Source organism: Oncorhynchus nerka, linkage group LG23 (assembly GCF_034236695.1).
Source record: "Oncorhynchus nerka isolate Pitt River linkage group LG23, Oner_Uvic_2.0, whole genome shotgun sequence".
Classification (NCBI taxonomy): domain Eukaryota; kingdom Metazoa; phylum Chordata; class Actinopteri; order Salmoniformes; family Salmonidae; genus Oncorhynchus; species Oncorhynchus nerka.
In genome coordinates this window covers 58,578,494-58,598,691 of record NC_088418.1, presented here as the reverse complement: position 1 = coordinate 58,598,691, position 20,198 = coordinate 58,578,494, and the positions used below count along the sequence as shown (strand labels likewise).

Genomic DNA, 20,198 nt, shown 5'->3' with positions numbered 1-20,198 from the left:
AACTTGCATTTACAGTTGCTAAAACATTGACTCAATAATAACTATTTTCTACTTTGACAACACCCTCAGCAAATGCTTGTCACATGCGTCGTAAACAACAGCTGTAGACTAACAGTGAAATGCAGTGACTAAGATAGAGGAACTCCTATACAACATGTCTTTGTATGTGTATACACTTAAAAAAGAAGGGTTATATCGCTTGCTTCATCTATGGAACCCCCAAAAGGTTCTATATAGAACCTTTTTCTATGAGGGTAAGGTAGACCTGTCTGACCTGTCTTCTATAACGTAAAAGCTATACATTAACACACAAAACTAGACCTCTTCAAGTGGGCCCACCTTCCTTTATAGGCTATAAACAGAACAAACCTAGACTGGATCTATACCCCCAACTTGCTTTCAGTCAATAGCATGAATAGTCGTCACAGAGTAGCTAAGGTAGGCTATAAAATTGACAGTGCTTTATTTGTGAAATTATTATTCTGATGTGAATACAGAAAAAAGTGGAAGGTCAGAAACCGTCTTTTCCACCACCCCCAATCCCAAGACAGACGTTTATAGTGGAGGCTATTATAAGGAGTCTTTTAAAGATCTTGATTACTGACATTTCAGGGCAATACGTCACATTACATCTTATATTGAGAAAATACTCTGATGAAGTTATAGGCTTAAGGGTTAAAAATTGTAACCTTACTATTTTCTAGATTGCTTATCTATATGGGTGGGCCCATGATACAAACAGGATAGGCTACTTTTTAAGAAAGCATCAAGTCAGATGGAGTGAGCAGTGCATAGGTGTTCAATCACAGCTAGATTTGTCCTACTTTTTTTATTTATCCTATCCTCCAACAGTTATCAGACGTATGGTGCGGTGCGTAACAGCGCTCCGCTAGGTTGCCTTCTGTCTATTGACAGTCAGCGACTGCGCAAAGCCTACCTTGTAGGCTACTACCTAAGGTGGGAGGACTTCGGAGGAGGGTACATTATCGACTTACTCTACTTAAATAAGAGATTGCACATAGAAGTGGAGGTTATGGGGGACTGAACTGCATCCATTAACCCAACATCACGGAGGGAATTCCCTGACACGAACGCACTAAACGCAATTGGAGTGAATGGGAAAATACACCGTTAATGGGTAGATTGCCGGTATATCGCGTTCTTGTACCTCAGTGATACACATATGCCGGTTTTCTCTTCGCCATCCAGAATCTTGGTTTGGTGACTCATTCTTCGTTCGTTCATTTTCTGGATTTCGTTGCCTGCCCGGTGAGGAGAGGAGTAACCTACATAATGAAGTTCAAGCCGAACCAGACCAGAACATATGATGGCGACGGCTTCAAGAAACGAGCGGCATGCTTGTGCTTCAAGAACGAACGTGAAGAAGAGGTATAACGTTAGATGGTTATATTTCTCAGTTCAGGGGACCGATACTGTCCTGTCTTTAAACCAAACCACTGTTCTCGGCTATATCCTACATTTGTTAATATTTTATCTATATTTGCCAATTGTAATAGACTTAAATCGGGTTTTATTGTGGTTTTACCACTTAATTACTCAGAAAATGTCGATGTGCGGGGGGCTGTCTTGCCGTGTCTGAAATAAATGCTTCTGCGGGTTTTTCAAACCTAATGATTAGAGAAGTAGGCTTGATGGTAAACAACCCCCCCGCCCAAAAAAAAACAGGAGCGTTATAGTCTATTTATACGCTTTTTTAGCCTACGTTCCATGGCTTTTGGAATACATCCTCAGTGGTGTTGTGTGACTGCCCGCGGCTATCCAGTTTGGGCTAGTTTGAGAGAAATGCAAGGGGGTCGAGGCGCTCTGTTGCATGTTTCATTCGACGGGCGGGACATCAGTCCAGCCATTGCTACATTGTATGACGATACCACTGTACTAATGCATACGAGTTTAAATACTAGTAACAATATCACCGTCATCATTTTACACCTTATAATCTCTGCTGCCTCATAAAAATGAAATGAAAATGCGTTATTGATGAAGTGGCCATTTTGTAAGACAGGTTTTCAAGTATCCTAGGCTGAAACCAAAGGTAGTCTACTGAAAAGTAGTCTCAATCAAGGCTTTGCTTTTATATTTCTGGTTTGAGAGAATATTCTTAACAAACTGCTGTAGACCTAGACATATTCCTCGTAATAGTTTCTGGTTTTTAACGGGCTTCACCATAGCCTATACGTACCACCATGATGCAAGCGTTCACTGTCTATGGTTTGACAAAATGGACTATCTACCCAAGTCAATTTCCCCGAAATTATAACAACATATAGGACTCGTTCCACACATGTTTTATTTTTTTTCAAACATTTGATTAAATCGGAAGCAATTATTTCCATGTAATTGGCTATATTGTTGTGCATGTGTCCTTTCAGTCAATATAGCATGTTCCAATTGTTTCTGCCTAGGTCTATTTAAATGTTTAAAGGCACAATTTATACAGATATGACTTATATATTCTACCGTAACAAGTTAAATTGGCCCACTTTATCATAACCAAAATCTATGGACCTATTCCATTGTGATGTGTTACTATTTTTTATTTAAACTGCATTGTTGGTTAGGGCTTGTATGTAAGCATTTCACGGTAAAGTCTACACCAGTTGTATTCTGCGCATGTGACAAATACAATTTGATTGATTTGATTTGTTGTCATAGAAGACTTAGTAAGCAAATTATGTCATTTTTCAGTGCATGAACTAAAATCGAGAATACTATTAAGGCGGGTCATTATTGTAAAAGTGGCGATGCTTTTCATCTCTTACTGAGCCACACGCCTTGTTTATGAACAGCTCCTACATTTGGATTTGTACTGTCTGATAGAAATCCAAATCTCTATCAGACAGTTCAAGACACTGCAGCCTCTGACTTCCCTGCACCACTGTTATGCAATAAATAAGCTGCAGACTTTATCTGTCTGTCATGAAGAACTCTATCAGAGCACTCAAGTATTTGTACCACACACACACACACACACACACACACAGAGGTGGCCTGAAGGAGAAACTGTTGTCCCTTATGACTGCGGGAGTTCCCTCCCTCATGTATAGCCGGTTCTTTCAGGAACAAGGAATAGAGATATATCAGTTTGCTGTGTGTCAGTGTGTTCCGTGCCATAGGCACATTGCATTGTGGTAGGGCAGCTGGGTAGCTGGAAGGCTTTCTCACTGAGTTATATTAATGAGACTGCTCAATACTGCATCCCAATCTCCCTTTTGATTTTTACTTGGGAAATGTTTATTAACATTAGTAATTATCTACACATACAATCTTGTTGCTGATATTTCATTTGTGATGCTATAAAACAAGTCAACCTTTGTGTAATATCTTAGCTTGTTTTAATATTTAAGATACCTGTGGTGGAACAAATGGAGACCATCTTCAATCACCCACTTGTGTCTCTGGTCAAGGATATTGTTAGGTCAAGAAATGCTTCGCCTGTGTCTGTTCAACTGTTATACTGATCTGTTGTAATGTATAGAGCCCATCCCCAGGAACATCTTTACAGAGTTTGCTCTGGATCTGTCCAGCTACTCTGTCGTAATTGCATGAACTCGTTAAGCCTGAATAGGAGAAAAGCCCCTGTGGCTCCTGAGTGGCCGATACTGTCTATGCCAATACCACTTCTTTGTGCCAATCCCATGCTGTTGAATCCCTGAATCCCACCCCCCACACACATGACATGTTAGACGACCCCCCATTGAGAGGGCCTGAGTAGGTTAATAGGAACTCTGTGATGTCAAAGACTTTGTTTAAGGAATGGAAAAGGAGAAAGAGGACCCCCCTGGGTCAGGTGTTCAGTGACAAGGTTTAAAGTCCATCAAGGGAAAACAGGAACATGACATCCCTCAGGGCCAGTGGGTGGGTCATTTGCCTCCAACAACAGTAGAGACTAGGAGAGCGTTCATGCCGGAGGGTAGGAGCAATCTGTTATGGGTGCCTTCATCCAGCAATGGGTGTCTCCCTGAGACTGTATTACAGTACATTGTGTGTTTTCAGTCCATTGTGTCACTACAAGACTAAGGGTTTGTTGACGCTTGGTAAAGTTGAAGTACGGTTTATTGTTGGTCTGGATGGACTAAAGGGTAGCCTATTACAAGGCAAATGATGTTGCCCTACTTGTACATTGCTAGATAGAATTTAAAGCTGTATTGAATGTGTGTGGTCTGGAATTGGCATATATTTGGGCTTAGTTTTCTTATATCGACTAGGCTGAAAGTAGGTGTATTTGGTGTAAACCAAGGGGCAGCAAACTTCCGTATGTTTACTTCATAGGTCTATTTTGGTTATGACTAACCACTCTCCTATTGCATTAAAATACTCCTGTCTAAAACTTCAGACCTCCTTAGGCTGGCATGTGGGAGACTGGTTTATTCGACAGCCGCAGTGTTGCTCCTCCGAGAAAGTCGGTGTTTATTTCCTCCCTGAGATTCCTGGCCCGTTTAGCAGACTTACAAAACACACTGGAATCTCGCTGGGAGACGCTGCTCTATTCCCTTTGGTCTCCCCCCCTCCATCTGCACCTAACCTTTGACCTATCTAATATGTTGGTGTGGGGTTTTGCTCCTCACTGTGCCGAGTGTTCCTCAGTGGCATGATTTTTCAGTGGGACATACCTTGTTAGCCTAAGCTGTTGACATAAATGACATGAACATTTGTATATTGCATGAATTTGTATGAGGTGCTGACAAGCCTTATGTCTTTCCTGGAATTAGTTAAATTCGTAACATTTCATATCCAACCACATTTTGAGCAAGAAATAGAAAAAATAGGACATAAAGTGAGGCAAAAATAACACTGGCAGGATGTATAACTAGGTTTGTTTTGTAAACTCCACAGCAGACACTGTCAAACACAGTGACATCCCTGAGCAGCTTAAAGCTTTGCTCCCCCAAAAATATATTTGCAAAAGGCACACAACGGTGCCCCACCCCCATATTTAAACACAGACAGTTCCCCCTCAACACACACACAAACACTTGTGTACACACATGTACACTCACATTCTGAAGCGTTAGCAGTCTGTTATAAATAGGTTAGTAGGTTCATTCTATCTCCATGGTTTATGGCTTTATAATGTAGGGTACTAAGCAGACAGTCTGGTCTACCCCACTGCTTCAGTTGGATCCCCTCATCTGTATGTGGCGCCCGTAAATATAGCTAACCGCCCCACTTCCTGTCCACCCTCCATCCGCTCTTAGCCCGGGACGAGCCAGATGAGATGTTGGCTCAGTTAAGGCCCGGGAACATGACATGGTGACCCAGAGTGGAAGGGTGACACGTGCCGTATCCACTGGGTGGCCTCTCTTGGCCACTTGACTTGTCACTACCTGGCTCATGGCTCAGGCAAAAACGGGTCTGCTCCAGCAATCCCAAAATCCCATTAGAGCAGCACAGAGGAGTGTCAAAGCGGAGCTGCTAGCTGATATTACATGGCTGTCAGGCTGACACACTGGTCCCGTATAGAGGGGTCTGGATGGGGAAAAGATGGAAGGTGAAAGCCACATTAGCGGCAGCTGACACTGCATTACTGTCGTATTCGACTGACTTGAGTTGGATGTTTCCTCAGCATGGTGAAAGAGACAACTGAGCAACTATGAGCCCCAAAGTTCATGAGTGTGTGTGTGTTTAGGTCATGTGTGTGTATTGCATCATGAAAATGCAGATACAGGCTCATTCAATCTGTTCGGATTGTTGTACACGGCAGACTGTCGTGTAATTTAAGCTCAGGCACCTGCTTTGATGCTCCCAAAAGGACCTGATCTGGGTCAATCGATTAGCAAAGGTGGAGCAGAGGGCCCTGTTGGGGAGCAGAGGGCCCTGTGGTGGAGCAGAGGGCCCTGTGGTGGAGCTGGACTCACAGAACTATTGTGTTTTCTGTTCCAGGTCTTGCTGGTGAGCAGCAGTCGGCACCCGGACCAGTGGATCGTCCCAGGTGGAGGGATGGAGCCTGAGGAGGAGCCTTGTGGCGCAGCGGTCAGAGAAGTGTTTGAAGAGGTGAGTTCACCTGTCATCATCATCATCATCATATACAGGAAAGATCCAAACATTTTGAATGTTATATTGTTTTTGTGCATCTCTGAGCGATGTTCTGTCAATTCCCGGGGTCATTTCATGTTTTCATATGATGCAAAACCTTTTCAGATACACATAAAAATTAAAGAATGACCTGGGAGTCGATAGAGCATCGCTCAGAGATGCACAAAAACAATATCACATTCAGAATGATGGGATCTTTACTTTAATCCAATCAATCATCACCATAATCATCAGTGATGATGAATTTGAAATGAATCCCAAAGTGGGTGTGTAACTAATAGCTATATGCACGCACAAAACACACATTGATCTGATGGTCATTCATTGATTTGTCTGTAAAGAACATGCCTTTTAGTGATGGGTGAGACTATTGTAATGTGTTAGTTGTAAACTCTGGCTTCAAGTCATGTAGTGATCATGTCATCTATATGAGTATCAAAAGTATTGCTGGCCCCTGATTGGTCATTTAAAGGCAACGTGCAGACCCTACATTTTCTCATATACACTATGAGAGAGAGAGAGAGAGAGAGAGAGACACTCTATAATTCACCACTGCCTTCCTTGTGGCATGTGACTGACCTTGTCGATCTCCTGGGATATCTCACTGGCACTTCATAGTATGTCCTCTCCAAAGTGGCTTCACAGCTAAAAAGGGTTCCATTCTGAGAGACTTGATGTATGCAATGATAGTGGGTGACGGGAACTCACTTATGACATGACACAATTGGGAGGTACATTTTGGTGGGTCCAAAGTGAGTTTGTAGAGAAAGGACTGAGGAGCTCGTGGTATTCCAAAGGTCCAGCTGGTGGGAAACCTAACGTACTTGGGTACGTCAGCAGGCTAAACTTGGCTCCCTGCTGGATTCCAGCACATTCACAGGTCCTAAAGCCTGTCCAGTGGACGTGGGCAGATTCTTTGTGAAGCTTGATAAAGGGGCAGGAAGGGGAATAGGGGATGGGTCATGTGTTTTTTTGGAAACAGTAACCTCTGATTTTGACCTCTAAATATACAGCAGGACTGGGTTTGTGTTGTGATATTCAATCATGTTATATTGGTCAACGTGTTCTGATCTCACACGCACACACACACACACACACACACACACACACACACACACACACACACACACACTCTCTCTCTCTATCTTCACATCTCAACACACTCCTAACTCCAGTCAAAGGTTTTCATTCTAAACCCCCACACAGTGTTGTCAAGTATTGGGATTTCTCTACTTTCCTTTTTAATCTAACACAAGTGTTTTCGTTTGTCAAATAGCCATAGGCCCAATACTTCATCTCACATCCCCCTAATGCCTCTCTCCTCTCTCCCACCAGGCAGGAGTGAAAGGCAAGTTGGGACGTCTCCTAGGTGTGTTTGAGGTAAGGTTTGACTCTGGGCTGACAGTAATTATAAGACAGTTACATTTTTACTCCCTGAAAAACTGTCATTGCTCTCTTGTGTAAATTGTCACATGAATGGAATTCAAGAATAGAAAATGAGTGGATTTGGTTGATGCCTAGTCAAGGGTTGATAAAGTACCCTAAAGCATGTGCACCCTCTGAAAGCAGCTGTTTTTTCTTGAGGTGCCACAGGTAGAGATTCTTCCAACCTGAATTTTGAAATGTAGTTTTCTTTTCAACTTTACAGCAGAATCAAGACCGAAAGCACCGAACGTACGTTTACGTATTGACCGTGACGGAGACATTGGAAGCATGGGAAGACTCTGTCAACATAGGTGAGTTTATGGTCACATGACATCAGGACTAGAGGTCGACCGATTAATAGGCATGGCTGATTCATTAGGGCCAGTTTCAAGTATTCATAACAATCGGTCATCTGTATTTTTGGACGCCGATTATGGCCGATTACATTGCATTCCACGAGGAAACTGCGTGACAGTCTGACCACCTGTTATGCGAGTGCAGCAAGGAGCCAAGGTAAGTTTCTAGCTAGCATTAAAAAAACAATCAATCTTCACATAGTTACTAGTTAACTACACATGGTTGATGATATTACTAGGTTAACTAGCTTGTCCTGCGTTGCGTATAATCAATGTGGTGTCTGTACATTTTTTATTGAATCATAGCCTACTTTGCCAAACGGGGGATGATTTAACAAAAGCGCATTCGTGAAAAAAGCACAATCGTTGCATGAATGTTAGCAGGCAATATTAACTAGGGAAATTGTGTCACTTCTCTTGCGGTCATTGCACACAGAGTCGGTATAAGCAACAGTTTGGGCTGCCTGGCTGGTTGCAAACTAATTTGCCAGAATTGTACATAATTATGACATAACATTGAAGGTTGTGCAATGTAACAGGAATATTAAGACTTAGGGTTGAATACAGAATGGTTCTGTATTTCACTGAAAGAATAAACGTTTTGTTTTCGAAATGATAGTTTCTGGATTTTACCATATTAATGACTTGAATTTCTGTGTTTATTATAATTAAGTCTACAATTTGATTGAGCAGTCTGACTGAGCGGTGGTAGGCGGCAGCAGGCTTGTAAGCTTTCATTCAAACTTTACTGTGTTTTCCAGCTGCTCTTAGCAATGCTTTCTTCACAGCTCTGTTTATGACTTCAAGCCTATCAACTCCTGAGATTAGGCTGGCAATACTAAAGTGCCTATTAGAACATCCAATAGTCAAAGGTATATGAAATACAAATGGTATAGAGAGAAATAGATGCATCATAATTCCTATAATAACTACAACCTAACACTTCTTAACTGGGAATATTGAAGAACTGGGAATATTGAACCACCAGCTTTCATATGTTCTCATGTTCTGAGCAAGGAACTTAAACGTTAGCTTTTTTACACGGCACATATTGCACTTTTACTTTCTTCTCCAACACTGTGTTTTTGCATTATTTAAACCAAATTGAGCATGTTTCATTATTTATTTGAGACTAAATAGATTTTATTTATGTATTATATTAAGTTAAAATAAAAGTGTTCATTGTTCATTCAGTATTGTTGTCATTGCCATTATTATAAATATATAAAAATCGGTCGATTAATCGGTATCGGCTTTTTTTGATCCTCCAATGATCAGTATCGGCGTTGAAAAATCATAATCGGTCGACCTCTAATCAGGACTTCAATGTCTAGTATAATAATATGTTTTTCCAGGAAGGATATTGCCAGTTCCAACAGGCCTCACAGACTAAATAATGAAATCCCACTCACTGACTAAAAGGCCTGGGATTGCAGAAAACAAGCAACAAACAAGTTCAATATTTTTCCAATAATATCCGGCTTCACCTAATCTAAAGTTTGGAGTCATAACACATCAATTCCAAAGTGGCTGATTAAGACTCAACTTAAGCTGCTAACAGCTAAATCACACCAGCCTGCTGGCTTTGGAGAGGTGGACTAAAATAGCTGGTAAAAGGTAGAGTAAAATGTGAACGTGTGATTGGATTACCGAGCAGATGAAATCCATTAATCATCCTTTAGACTTAATCAGTCTTTTTCCTGGGTGGCTGGAGCTTTCAGTCCTTATAGAGCTTTTACAGTAGGCAGAATATCAGCCTCAGTCTTTTCCCTGGGTGGCTGGAGCTTTCAGTCCTTATAGAGCTTTTACAGTAGGCAGAATATCAGCCTCAGTCTTTTCCCTGGGTGGCTGGAGCTTTCAGTCCTTATAGAGCTTTTACAGTAGGCAGAATATCAGCCTCAGTCTTTTCCCTGGGTGGCTGGAGCTTTCAGTCCTTATAGAGCTTTTACAGTAGGCAGAATATCAGCCTCAGTCTTTTCCCTGGGTGGCTGGAGCTTTCAGTCCTTATAGAGCTTACAGTAGGCAGAATATCAGCCTCAGTCTTTTTCCTGGGTGGCTGGAGCTTTCAGTCCTTATAGAGCTTACAGTAGGCAGAATATCAGCCTCAGTCTTTTTCCTGGGTGGCTGGAGCTTTCAGTCCTTATAGAGCTTACAGTAGGCAGAATATCAGCCTCAGTCTTTTCCCTGGGTGGCTGGAGCTTTCAGTCCTTATAGAGCTTTTACAGTAGGCAGAATATCAGCCTCAGTCTTTTCCCTGGGTGGCTGGAGCTTTCAGTCCTTATAGAGCTTTTACAGTAGGCAGAATATCAGCCTCAGTCTTTCTTTCCGTTTTGTTTACCGACTTAACCGCACCAATATTTGTTCCTTTGCACTAATAGTCCTCATTCCCGTTAACACACAGGATTACCAAACATGGGCTACAACTTGTTCCTCAAAAAGAATGTTGTTAAAACATGCCACTGTGAATGACCTTTCCTTTAAATGAGCTCATGTCTATGGCCTCATCTTCACGCAATAACAATGTAGCTGTTGTTAGAGATAATCAATGTATTCTGATAACATCTATTCTGGAAACATGTATTCAAAATGGCTATTAGCACCCTTCACAAGACTTTAGGTAGGCTGAAATTAATAGGGGCATTTTGAATGTTTAGATGACAAACGTTGGGCATGTTTGCAGATTGGTAAGGGGATACCAGAATATTTTATTGACAGTGCCACATGGGGTTGATCCTGATCCCATCTCTTTGTGAGAAGATCCCCATCCCTCAAAGGGCAAATGTCACACTAAGTTCACGTGGAAAACCCCAGTAGTTCTGAATGCTGATTGGTTATTGGGTGTGTATTAAAGACCCCCTGTGGTCAACAGCAGGAGTGATTGACACTCAGTCTGTTTCCCCCTGCAGGTCGTAAACGGGAGTGGTTCACAGTGGACGAAGCCATCAAAGTCCTGCAGCACCACAAGCCGGACCACGCTGAGTATTTGAAGCGGCTTCATCTCAGCTGCTCTCCAACTAATGGGAACTCCCTGCTCCCCAGCCAGCCCCCTAATGACAACTTCCCCCGTTACGGCCCCCTCACCACAGGGTCTGTTCTGGGCCCCTCGCGCAGATAGGACTGGCCCCTTCCTATGCCTATGAACTATCTTCTACCTGTACAGATACACTGAAAACTGACATTTTGCATGAATATACAAATCCTCAGAGTCACGGCTCACGCCACATGTATGTAAATGACTGTATACTTGGACAAAAACCAAAGCCATACTTGGAACTGTGTCTGGATGATTCAGTTAAGGAATGCCTTTCAGTAACGTCTTTAAGAATGTTCTATTGGGGTCAATTGTATTATTATTTTCTTCCATAATTAAGAAAATCACACAACATGGCTGCCACAGAAAATGGGTCATTGGCTGACAATAGGATGGAAAATGGCAGTGTCACTGGACCTCGGGAGCTGGAGCAGTGTTGACAACAAAGAGATGCTACCTCAGTTGGACGAGCACTGGAAGGATGTCTTAGCATGGTGTCAGATTCCCTTTGGCTGGTGTTTAACCTGTACAAACAAACTACAGCTCAAAAATATGACTGTTTACCTACTTCAAGTAGTACCATACTGTGTGGGCAGAAGACAAGGGCTCACTATTGTCCCTCCCCGTTCACCTCAGTAATTGGTGCCCTACTTCAAGTTTAGCTGTAAAAACAACACATTTTGAATTTCTTATATGGAGAATTTCACATTTAATTGCCTTGAATTGTGTTGCCTTGATTGTCATCAGTTTCTCCATCTATCATCATCATAAATAACAATAATTTGATATACTAATTTAATTTTTAACCCCCGCCCCATATATGATCTGGTCAACCTTCAAAAGAGTATCTTTACTAGTTGAAGGCAGGCCCTCTTTAATATAATAATATCTATATTTCAAAAAAATTCCAGAAATGATGTCTCCTCAATGCTGAGATAATGTACCATAATCCACAGTTGAGCATCTTGTCTGACCGCTGAATGAGCATTGAACCCCCCCACACAGGGGACCTGTAAATACTCTGCTGCAGAGAAGTGTAGAGTTGTGTGTCTGGTTAACAGAAATGCAACCATATTAACTTCCATATTTGCAATTGTTTTTCTAATGATGTAAAAAAAAAAGTGTTTCATTGAGAAAATGCTGTGCCATGTAGTGAAGGTGTGACAGTAAACCTTTTCCTCCTTTCAGTCTTTCAGTTCCACCTGAGAACAGAGATGAGATGACATGGAACAACGAATAGGGAAGTAGTCTGAAAGAGAGAGGGAATGGATGGAAATGGGTGCTTTCCGTGTTAGATTCATGGTGGAACGACACTGATGGTTAGGCTGAACATGGAAATGTTCTTACCATGGACATGGATGTGAGATATTGTAGTTGAGAAATTGTAGTGTTTTACTGGAGATTACACAAACATAAGTGGTTTCACTTTTTAATCTTATCACTCAACCACTATCTCACCCAGACTCCCAGCATTCATTTTATCACAAGAATACCCCTCTGAGGCAGACATGGTCAAATACATACCAGTATGTCAACTTTCAAATACTTGAGGTATTGCTGGGTGGGCGGAGTTTGTACTTTTGGGATTATTCCATTGGTTCAATTTTTACTAGGTAAGCTAAATCAAGAGCACTGTATTTTACAAGTGTTGACCAGGGTCTGCCATTGTGGATAATGCTTGTTTTAATTTGAGCTCATGCTTCATCAGAGCAGGTTTTTGGGAGGCAGTGTTTAGGAGCAGGTAAATAACCCAAGAAAGTGTTAAAAGATGAAGGTGGGGTCTATTGTGAGTTTGATATTGACCCTTCTTAAAATCTGTTGCATGAAAAGATTTCACCGGCCTGTCTGATTGGACAGTCATCTGGCTGGTCCAGTCTTTCTATAAAACCTGTCATTGGATAATGTCTGCCACTTGGTCAGACTACATGTGTTGTTTGTTGCATACATTGTGTCTTTGTGACAAATAAATATCGATCCTGTGCCAAATTACAAATGTTTGGTATAATTGGCCAGGCAGAATGATAAAGTCAAAATCTACTTACTCTAGCCATGTCTAATACATGATAATAATAATTGGTACATTTGGTAATGTTCTAAGGATTTCAAAACAACATGGTTATTCATGAAACTATCACCTTGAACCAGTTGTATTTTTTATGGATATAACAATTTATGGAGATTGGATTTATGCATACTGGTACACTACATTCAGGAAGGAAAGTAAGGACATTAATGCTATTTGTTCTGAATTTTACCTTCTTTTTAAAAACATTTGCAGGGGAAAAGTGGAAAATGTACAGCAGCTGTAGTTTTATTTTGAATGAATTACCCCCATGGACCCTTATTACTGACACTAAACAGTCCCTGTATAATGAATGGGTGGGGGACTGCTGTGAATGTGTGCTGATCAACTTTGTTCCAGGCACTCTCGCACTAAGGTGTCTTGAAGAACTCACTTGTTTATCAATGCAAACAGAATTTCCTTTATGATCATATGAACAGTGAAATTGGATAAAGTGGATTGAAGACTATTCTGTTTGGAATAATAATGAATTAAAAGGGAATTACTTGACTCCATTCTGTCTGTAATGTCTGTACTGTATCTACTCATTTTGTTCAGTGTTTTCCCAGTCTTTTGGTAGGTTGTTGGTGCATGGTTGTGTGAGGGTGGTGTTAGTGGGTGGGGTCAGGTGTTACTTTGTGTTTGTTTAAAAAGACAGTATAGAACAGGAAGTCCACAATGATTCTGCATGGAAAGGGACTCAAGATGACCATGTACACTGAACAAAAATATAAACACAACATGTAAAGTGTTGGTCACATGTTTCATGAGCCAAAGAATATCCCAGAAATGTTATACGCACAAAAAGATAACATCCCTGTTAGTGACCATTTCTCCTTTGCCAAGATAATCCATCCACCTGACAGGTGTGGCATATCAGAAGCTGATTAAACAGCATGATCATTACACAGGTGCACCTTGTGCCGGGGACAATAAAAGGCCACTCTAAAATGTGCAGTTTTGTCACAACACAATGCCATAGATGTCTCAAGTTTTGAAGGAGCGTGCAATTGACATGCTGACTGCAGGAATGTCCACCAGAGCTGTTGCCAAAGAATTTAATGTGCAAATCAGGGGCCTTCCAAGTGGCGCAATGGTCTAAGACACTGCATCGCAGTGCTTGAGGCGTCACTACAGATCTGGGTTTGATCCCAGGCTGTGTCACAGCTGGCCATTACTGGGAGACCCATGAGGCTGTGAACAATTGGCTCAGCGTCGTCCGGTTTAGGAGAGGGTTTGGCAGGCCGAGATTTCCTTGTCCCATTCCGCTCTAGTGACTCCTGTGGCGGGCCAGGCGCATGCACACTGACACGGTCGCCAGGTGTACGGTGTTTCCTCTTACACATTGGTGCTTCCGGGTTAAGAGGACATTGTGCCAAGAAGAAGCAGTGGGGCTTGGCTGGGTCATGTTTCAGAGGACACACGGCTCTCTACCGTACGGGAGTTGCAGCGATGGGACAAGACTGTAACTACCAATTGGATACCATGAAATTGGGGAGAAAAAAGGGGTAAAAAAAGAAATACAGTTGAAGTCGGAAGGTTACGTACACCTTTGCCAAATACATTTAAACTCAGTTTTTCACAATTCCTGACATTTAATCCTAGTAAAAATGTCCTGTTCTAGGTCAGTTGGGATCACCACTTTATTTTAAGAATGTTAAATGTCAGAAAAACAGTTATTTCAGCTTTTATTTCTTTCATCACATTCCCAGTGGGTCAGAAGTTTACATACACTAAATTAGTATTTGGTAGCATTCCCTTAAATTGTTGAACTTGGGTCAAACGTTTCGGTGAGCCTTCCACAAGCTTCCCACAATAAGTTGGGTGAATTTTGTCCCATTCCTCCTGACAGAGCTGGTGTAACTGAGTCAGGTTTGTAGGCCTCCTTGCTCGCACACGCTTTTTCAGTGCTGCCCACAAAAGTTCTATAGGATTGAGGTCAGGGCTTTGTGATGGCCACTCCAATACCTTGACTTTGTTGTCCTTAAGCCATTTTACCACAACTTTGGAAGTATGCTTGGGGTCATTGTCCATTTGGAAGACCCATTTGCGATCAAGTTTTAACTTCCTGACTGATGTCTTGAGATGTTGCTTCAATATCTCCACATAGTTTTCTATCCTCATGATGCCATCTATTTTGTGAAGTGCACCAGTACTTCCTGCAGCAAAGCACCCCCACAACATGATGCTGCCACCACCGTGCTTCACGGTTGGGATGGTGTTCTTCGGCTTGCAAGCATCCCCCTTTTTCCTCCAAACATAACGATGATCATTATGGCCAAAGAGTTATATTTTTGTTTCATCAGACCAGAGGACATTTCTCCAAAAAGTATGATCTTTGTCCCCATGTGCAAACCGTAGTCTGGCTTTTTTATGGCGGTTTTGTAGCAGTGGCTTCTTCCTTGCTGAGCGGCCTTTCAGGTTATGTCGATATAAGACTTGTTTTACTGTGGATATAGATACTTCTGTACCCGTTTCCTCCAGCATCTTCACAAGGTCCTTTGCTGTTGTTCTGGGATTGATTTGCACTTTTCCCACCAAAATACGTTCATCTCTTGGAGACTGAATGCATCTCCTTCCTGAGCGGTATGCCGGCTGCGTGGTCCTATGGTGTTTATACTTGCGTACTATTGTTTGTACAGATGAACGTGGTACCTTCAGGCGTTTGGAAATTGCTCCCAAGGATGAACCAGACTTGTGGAAGTCTACAATTAATGGCTGATTTCTTTTGATTTCCCATGATGTCAAGGAAAGAGGCACTGAGTTTGAAGGTAGGCCTTGAAATACATTCACAGGTACACCTCCAATTGACGCAAATTATGTCAATTAACCTATCAGAAGCTTCTAAAGCCATGCCATCATTTTCTGAAATTTTCCAAGCTGTTTAAAGGCACAGTCAAATTAGTGTATGTAAACTTCTGACCCACTGGAATTGTGATACAGTGAATGATAAGTGAAATAATCTGTCTGTAAACATGGAAAAATGACTTGTGTCATGCACAAAGTAGATGTCCTAACCGACTTGCCAAAACTATAGTTTGTTAACAAGAAATTATGGAGTGGTTAAAAAACGAGTTTTAATGACTCCAACCTAAGTGTATGTAAACTTCCGACTTCAACTGTACAGTGGGGCAAAAAAGTATTTAGTCAGCCACCAATTGTGCAAGTTCTCCACCTTAAAAAGATGAGAGAGGCCTGTAATTTTCATCATAGGTACACTTCAACTATGACAGACAAAATGAGAAAAAAAATCCAGAAAATCACATTTTTGTTTTTGAATTTTTACCCCTTTTTCGCCCCAATTTCGTGGTATCCAATTGTTGTAGTAGCTACTATCTTGTCTCATCGCTACAACTCCCGTACGGGCTCGGGAGAGACGAAGGTTGAAAGTCATGCGTCCTCCGATACACAACCCAACCAGCCGTACTGCTTCTTAACACAGCGCACATCCAACCCGGAAGCCAATGTGCCGGAGGAAACACTGTGTACCTGGCAACCTTGGTTAGCGCTCACTGTGCCCGGCCCGCCACAGGTGTCGCTGGTGCGCGATGAGACAAGGACATCCCTACCGAACAAGCCCTCCCTAACCCGGACGACGCTAGGCCAATTGTGCGTCGCCCCACGGACCTCCCGGTCGCGGCCGGTTACGACAGAGACTGGGCACGAACCCATGGACTCTGATGGCACAGCTGGCGCTGCAGTACAGCGCCCTTAACCACTGCGCCACCCGGGAGGCCCCAATCACATTTTCTTTAATTAATTTATTTGCAAATGATGGTGGAAAATAAGTATTTGGTCACCTACAAACAAGCAAGATTTCTGGCTCTCACAGACCTGTAACTTCTTCTTTAAGAGGCTCCTCTGTCCTCCACTCGTTACCTGTATTAACGGCACCTGTTTGAACTTGTTATCAGTATAAAAGACACCTGTCCACAACCTCAAACAGTCACACTCCAAACTCCACTATGGCCAAGACCAAATAGCTGTCAAAGGACACCAGAAACAAAATTGTGGCATTTCTTTGGGGGGCCGCACAGCCCTCCATGTGCTCACCAGAGGTAGCCTGACTGCCATTAGGTACCGAGATGAGATCCTCAGACCCCTTGTGAGACCATATGCTGGTGCGGTTGGCCCTGGGTTCCTCCTATTGCAAGACAATGCTAGACCTCATGTGGCTGGAGTGTGTCAGCAGTTCCTGCAAGAGGAAGGAATTGATGCTATGGACTGGTCCGCCCATTCCCCAGACCTGAATCCAATTGAGCACATCTGGGACATCATGTCTCGCTCCATCCACCAACGCCACGTTGCACCACAGACTGTCCAGGAGTTGGCGGATGCTTTAGTCCAGGTCTGGGAGGAGATCCCTCAGGAGACCATCCGCCACCTCATCAGGAGCATGCCCAGGTGTTGTAGGGAGGTCATACAGGCACGTGGAGACCACACACACTACTGAGCCTCATTTTGACTTGTTTTAAGGACATTACATCAAAGTTGGATCAGCCTGTAGTGTAGCTTTCCACTTTAATTTTGAGTGTGACTCCAAATCCAGACCTCCATGGGTTGATAAATTTGATTTCCATTGATCATTTTTGTGTGATTTTGTTGTCAGCACATTCAACTATGTAAAGAAAAAAGTATTTAATAAGAATATTTCATTCATTCAGATCTAGGATGTGTTATTTTAGTGTTCCCTTTATTTTTTTGAGCAGTGTATATATATATATATATATATATATATTTTTTTAAATGTTTTGCGGGCCGGATTAAAGTACGTTGCCTCCCCTTGTGTTAGGGTATGGGCAGGCATAAGCTACAGACAATAAATAAAATAGCATTTTATCGCCATTCATCTCATGCTTCAGAATTATAATACACAGCCCTATGTCGCAAGGATCTGTACTCAATTCCTGGAAGCTGAACATGGCCCAGTTCTTCCATGGCCTGCATCTTCATCAGACATGTCACCCATTGAGCATGTTTGGGATGCTCTGGATCGACATGTATGGCAGCGTATTCCAGTTTCCGCCAATACCCAGCAACTTCACACAGCCATTGAAGAGGAGTGAGACACCATTCCACAGGCCACAATCAACAGCCTGATCAACTTTATGCAAAGGAGATGTCACACTGCATGAGGCAAATGGTGGTCTGGTTTTCTGATCCACGCCCCTACTTTTTTTTGAAGGTATCTGTGACCAACAGATTCATATCTGTATTCCCAGTCATGTGAAATTCATAGATATAGGGCCTAATGAATTTATTTCAATTGACTGATATCCTGATATGAACTGTACATCTTTGAAATGGTTGCATTTATATTTTTGTTCAGTATGGATAACCTGAAGGCTACCTACCTCTGTTTAGGTGTCCCAGGTGTCTTTGATGCTGTAGCAGTGTCTTCGGGTGCTCAAGGTCAGAGACAGACTGAACACAATCATCCAGGTCAGAGAAGGCAAGGCTGAGACAAGATGCTGTCTGAGCGTGAGAGAGACAAACTTAAAGTTAAAATGGAAAAGGAGAGTGCAGTCCAATCCCAAATCAACCCCTAGCTCCTACCCACTGGAAACTTGTTGATGTTCAGTCCATTTATTAATCTATTAAAGGGGGTTCATTCATTCATAACTGTAAACGCAACATTTTTCACATTTGAATTGATAGGATGAAGATGCAGTCATATCAGAACCTGTGTATAACTGGGCCCTGGCAGCAACTCCTCCAGTCTGGAGAAGAACTCCCACACCAGAATCTGCAGTGCTGTGTCATACTTAGTACCGTACAGCACTGGGAACACCTCCTTTAATGAAAATGTAGAGAGCCATTACACAGCGAGGTGAATGGTCTTGCCTATAACACTTGTTACTACTAATGTGCATTAGTTTAATAAAATACTTGTTTTATCCATTTGCACTAATATTCTTGATATTTGTCACAGTACCCAACTTGACACACAACACACACATCACATGCTCAGGAGCATTACATTCCTTTTCAGGTACATGCCTGCCTGCTTGCTCTTCAGGCATAAACAAAACTTTTGCTTGATTATGACACAGAACTACCCAACTTTGGTATAGAAATCATAAAGTGTGACTTTGTGAGATTCAAATGGTATTAGTAATTGACAGGTGTGATACAGGTGTTGCATATCAGAAATGATTGGATAGTAAATGGAAACAATGGCAAAAAAAAGACCTCATCCAGAAATTCTGCATAATTTACAACAGTGGTACCCAATCAGGGGTACTAGGAGCCCTGGGGGTACTTGGCCTATCCACAGGGGGTACTTGAGAATACTCAGAGACCATAGGCCTACTGTTAAAATGCAAGAGGGGGTATTTCAGGGGTACTAGGAGCCCTTGGGGTACTTGGCCTATCCACAGGGGGGTACTTGAGAATACTCAGAGACCATAGGCCTACTGTTAAAATGCAAGAGGGGGTATTTCAGGGGTACTTCGGGCACAGCAAAATTCAGTTGGTGGTATACTGACCGAAAAAGGTTGGGAACCACTGATCTACAACAGGGATGGGCAATGTTGATGGGAGTCGGGCCGTCACAAAAAACTGAATGAATACATTTGGCACTCATGAGGGGCCGCAGTGGCTCGCTGGTTTGTTAACCTACAAGTGCAGTCAGTGCCGGCTCTCTCTGAGACAATCAAATTAGTATGATATGTTATATTTGGTATGGTATAATTACACAAGACATGTTACTTAAGACAAAAACAAAAGGAGGGTGGTTGGTCGGGGTGGATGGGTGGGTGTATAACTTTAGCAACTTTTCAACTACTTTTCATGTTAGCTAACCCTTCCGCTAAGCCCTAGCCTAGCTAGCGTGAGCCACCTTGCTAACGACAATCACAACAAATTGGAATTCGTAACATATCATAAGTTTAGCAAATTAGTTTCATACGAATTGTCATTCGTAACATATATAAGAAATAGATGATGGGCATCCACAAAATAATACATACCATACCAAACATAACATATCATACTAAATGGAATGTCTCTAATTTACATACAGAATAATACAAAATGCTCTGAGACCAGGTTGGGCAGAGAGAAACATTTACAGTTCTACAGACAATTTCCTGCAATGTTTTTCCATTTTTCCATAGGGTGTAGACATGTTTGAAGTTTTTATATGATATCTGATGATCAATGGGGTCCGGTCGATAATTCGAACATGATTAGATAGCTGGGCGCTAGACTAACAAACCAATCTAAAAAAGTTTTGCTGATATGAACTAAGTGAGTGACAGTCAGTAAC

The 20,198-nt window shown here is 42.2% G+C and overlaps 1 protein-coding gene across 1 annotated transcript; it reads left to right on the top strand.

Annotated features, from left to right (window-relative positions):
• Positions 1–945: 945 nt before the first annotated feature.
• Positions 946–13,443, top strand: LOC115107129 (diphosphoinositol polyphosphate phosphohydrolase 3-beta-like). Its single transcript, XM_029630547.2, has 5 exons — positions 946–1,389; positions 5,902–6,012; positions 7,390–7,434; positions 7,703–7,790; positions 10,742–13,443. Exons 1-5 carry the CDS (start codon positions 1,294–1,296, stop codon positions 10,948–10,950), a joined length of 549 nt encoding a protein of 182 aa, XP_029486407.1. The 5' UTR covers positions 946–1,293; the 3' UTR covers positions 10,951–13,443.
• Positions 13,444–20,198: the final 6,755 nt, after the last annotated feature.

Coding starts and splice junctions, on each gene's coding strand:
- LOC115107129 (XM_029630547.2), top strand. CDS start 1,294: ATGAAGTTCAAGCCGAACCAGACCAGAACATATGATGGCGACGGCTTC. Junction 1,390..5,901: donor AGAACGAACGTGAAGAAGAG/GTATAACGTTAG, acceptor TTTCTGTTCCAG/GTCTTGCTGGTGAGCAGCAG. Junction 7,791..10,741: donor GGAAGACTCTGTCAACATAG/GTGAGTTTATGG, acceptor TTCCCCCTGCAG/GTCGTAAACGGGAGTGGTTC.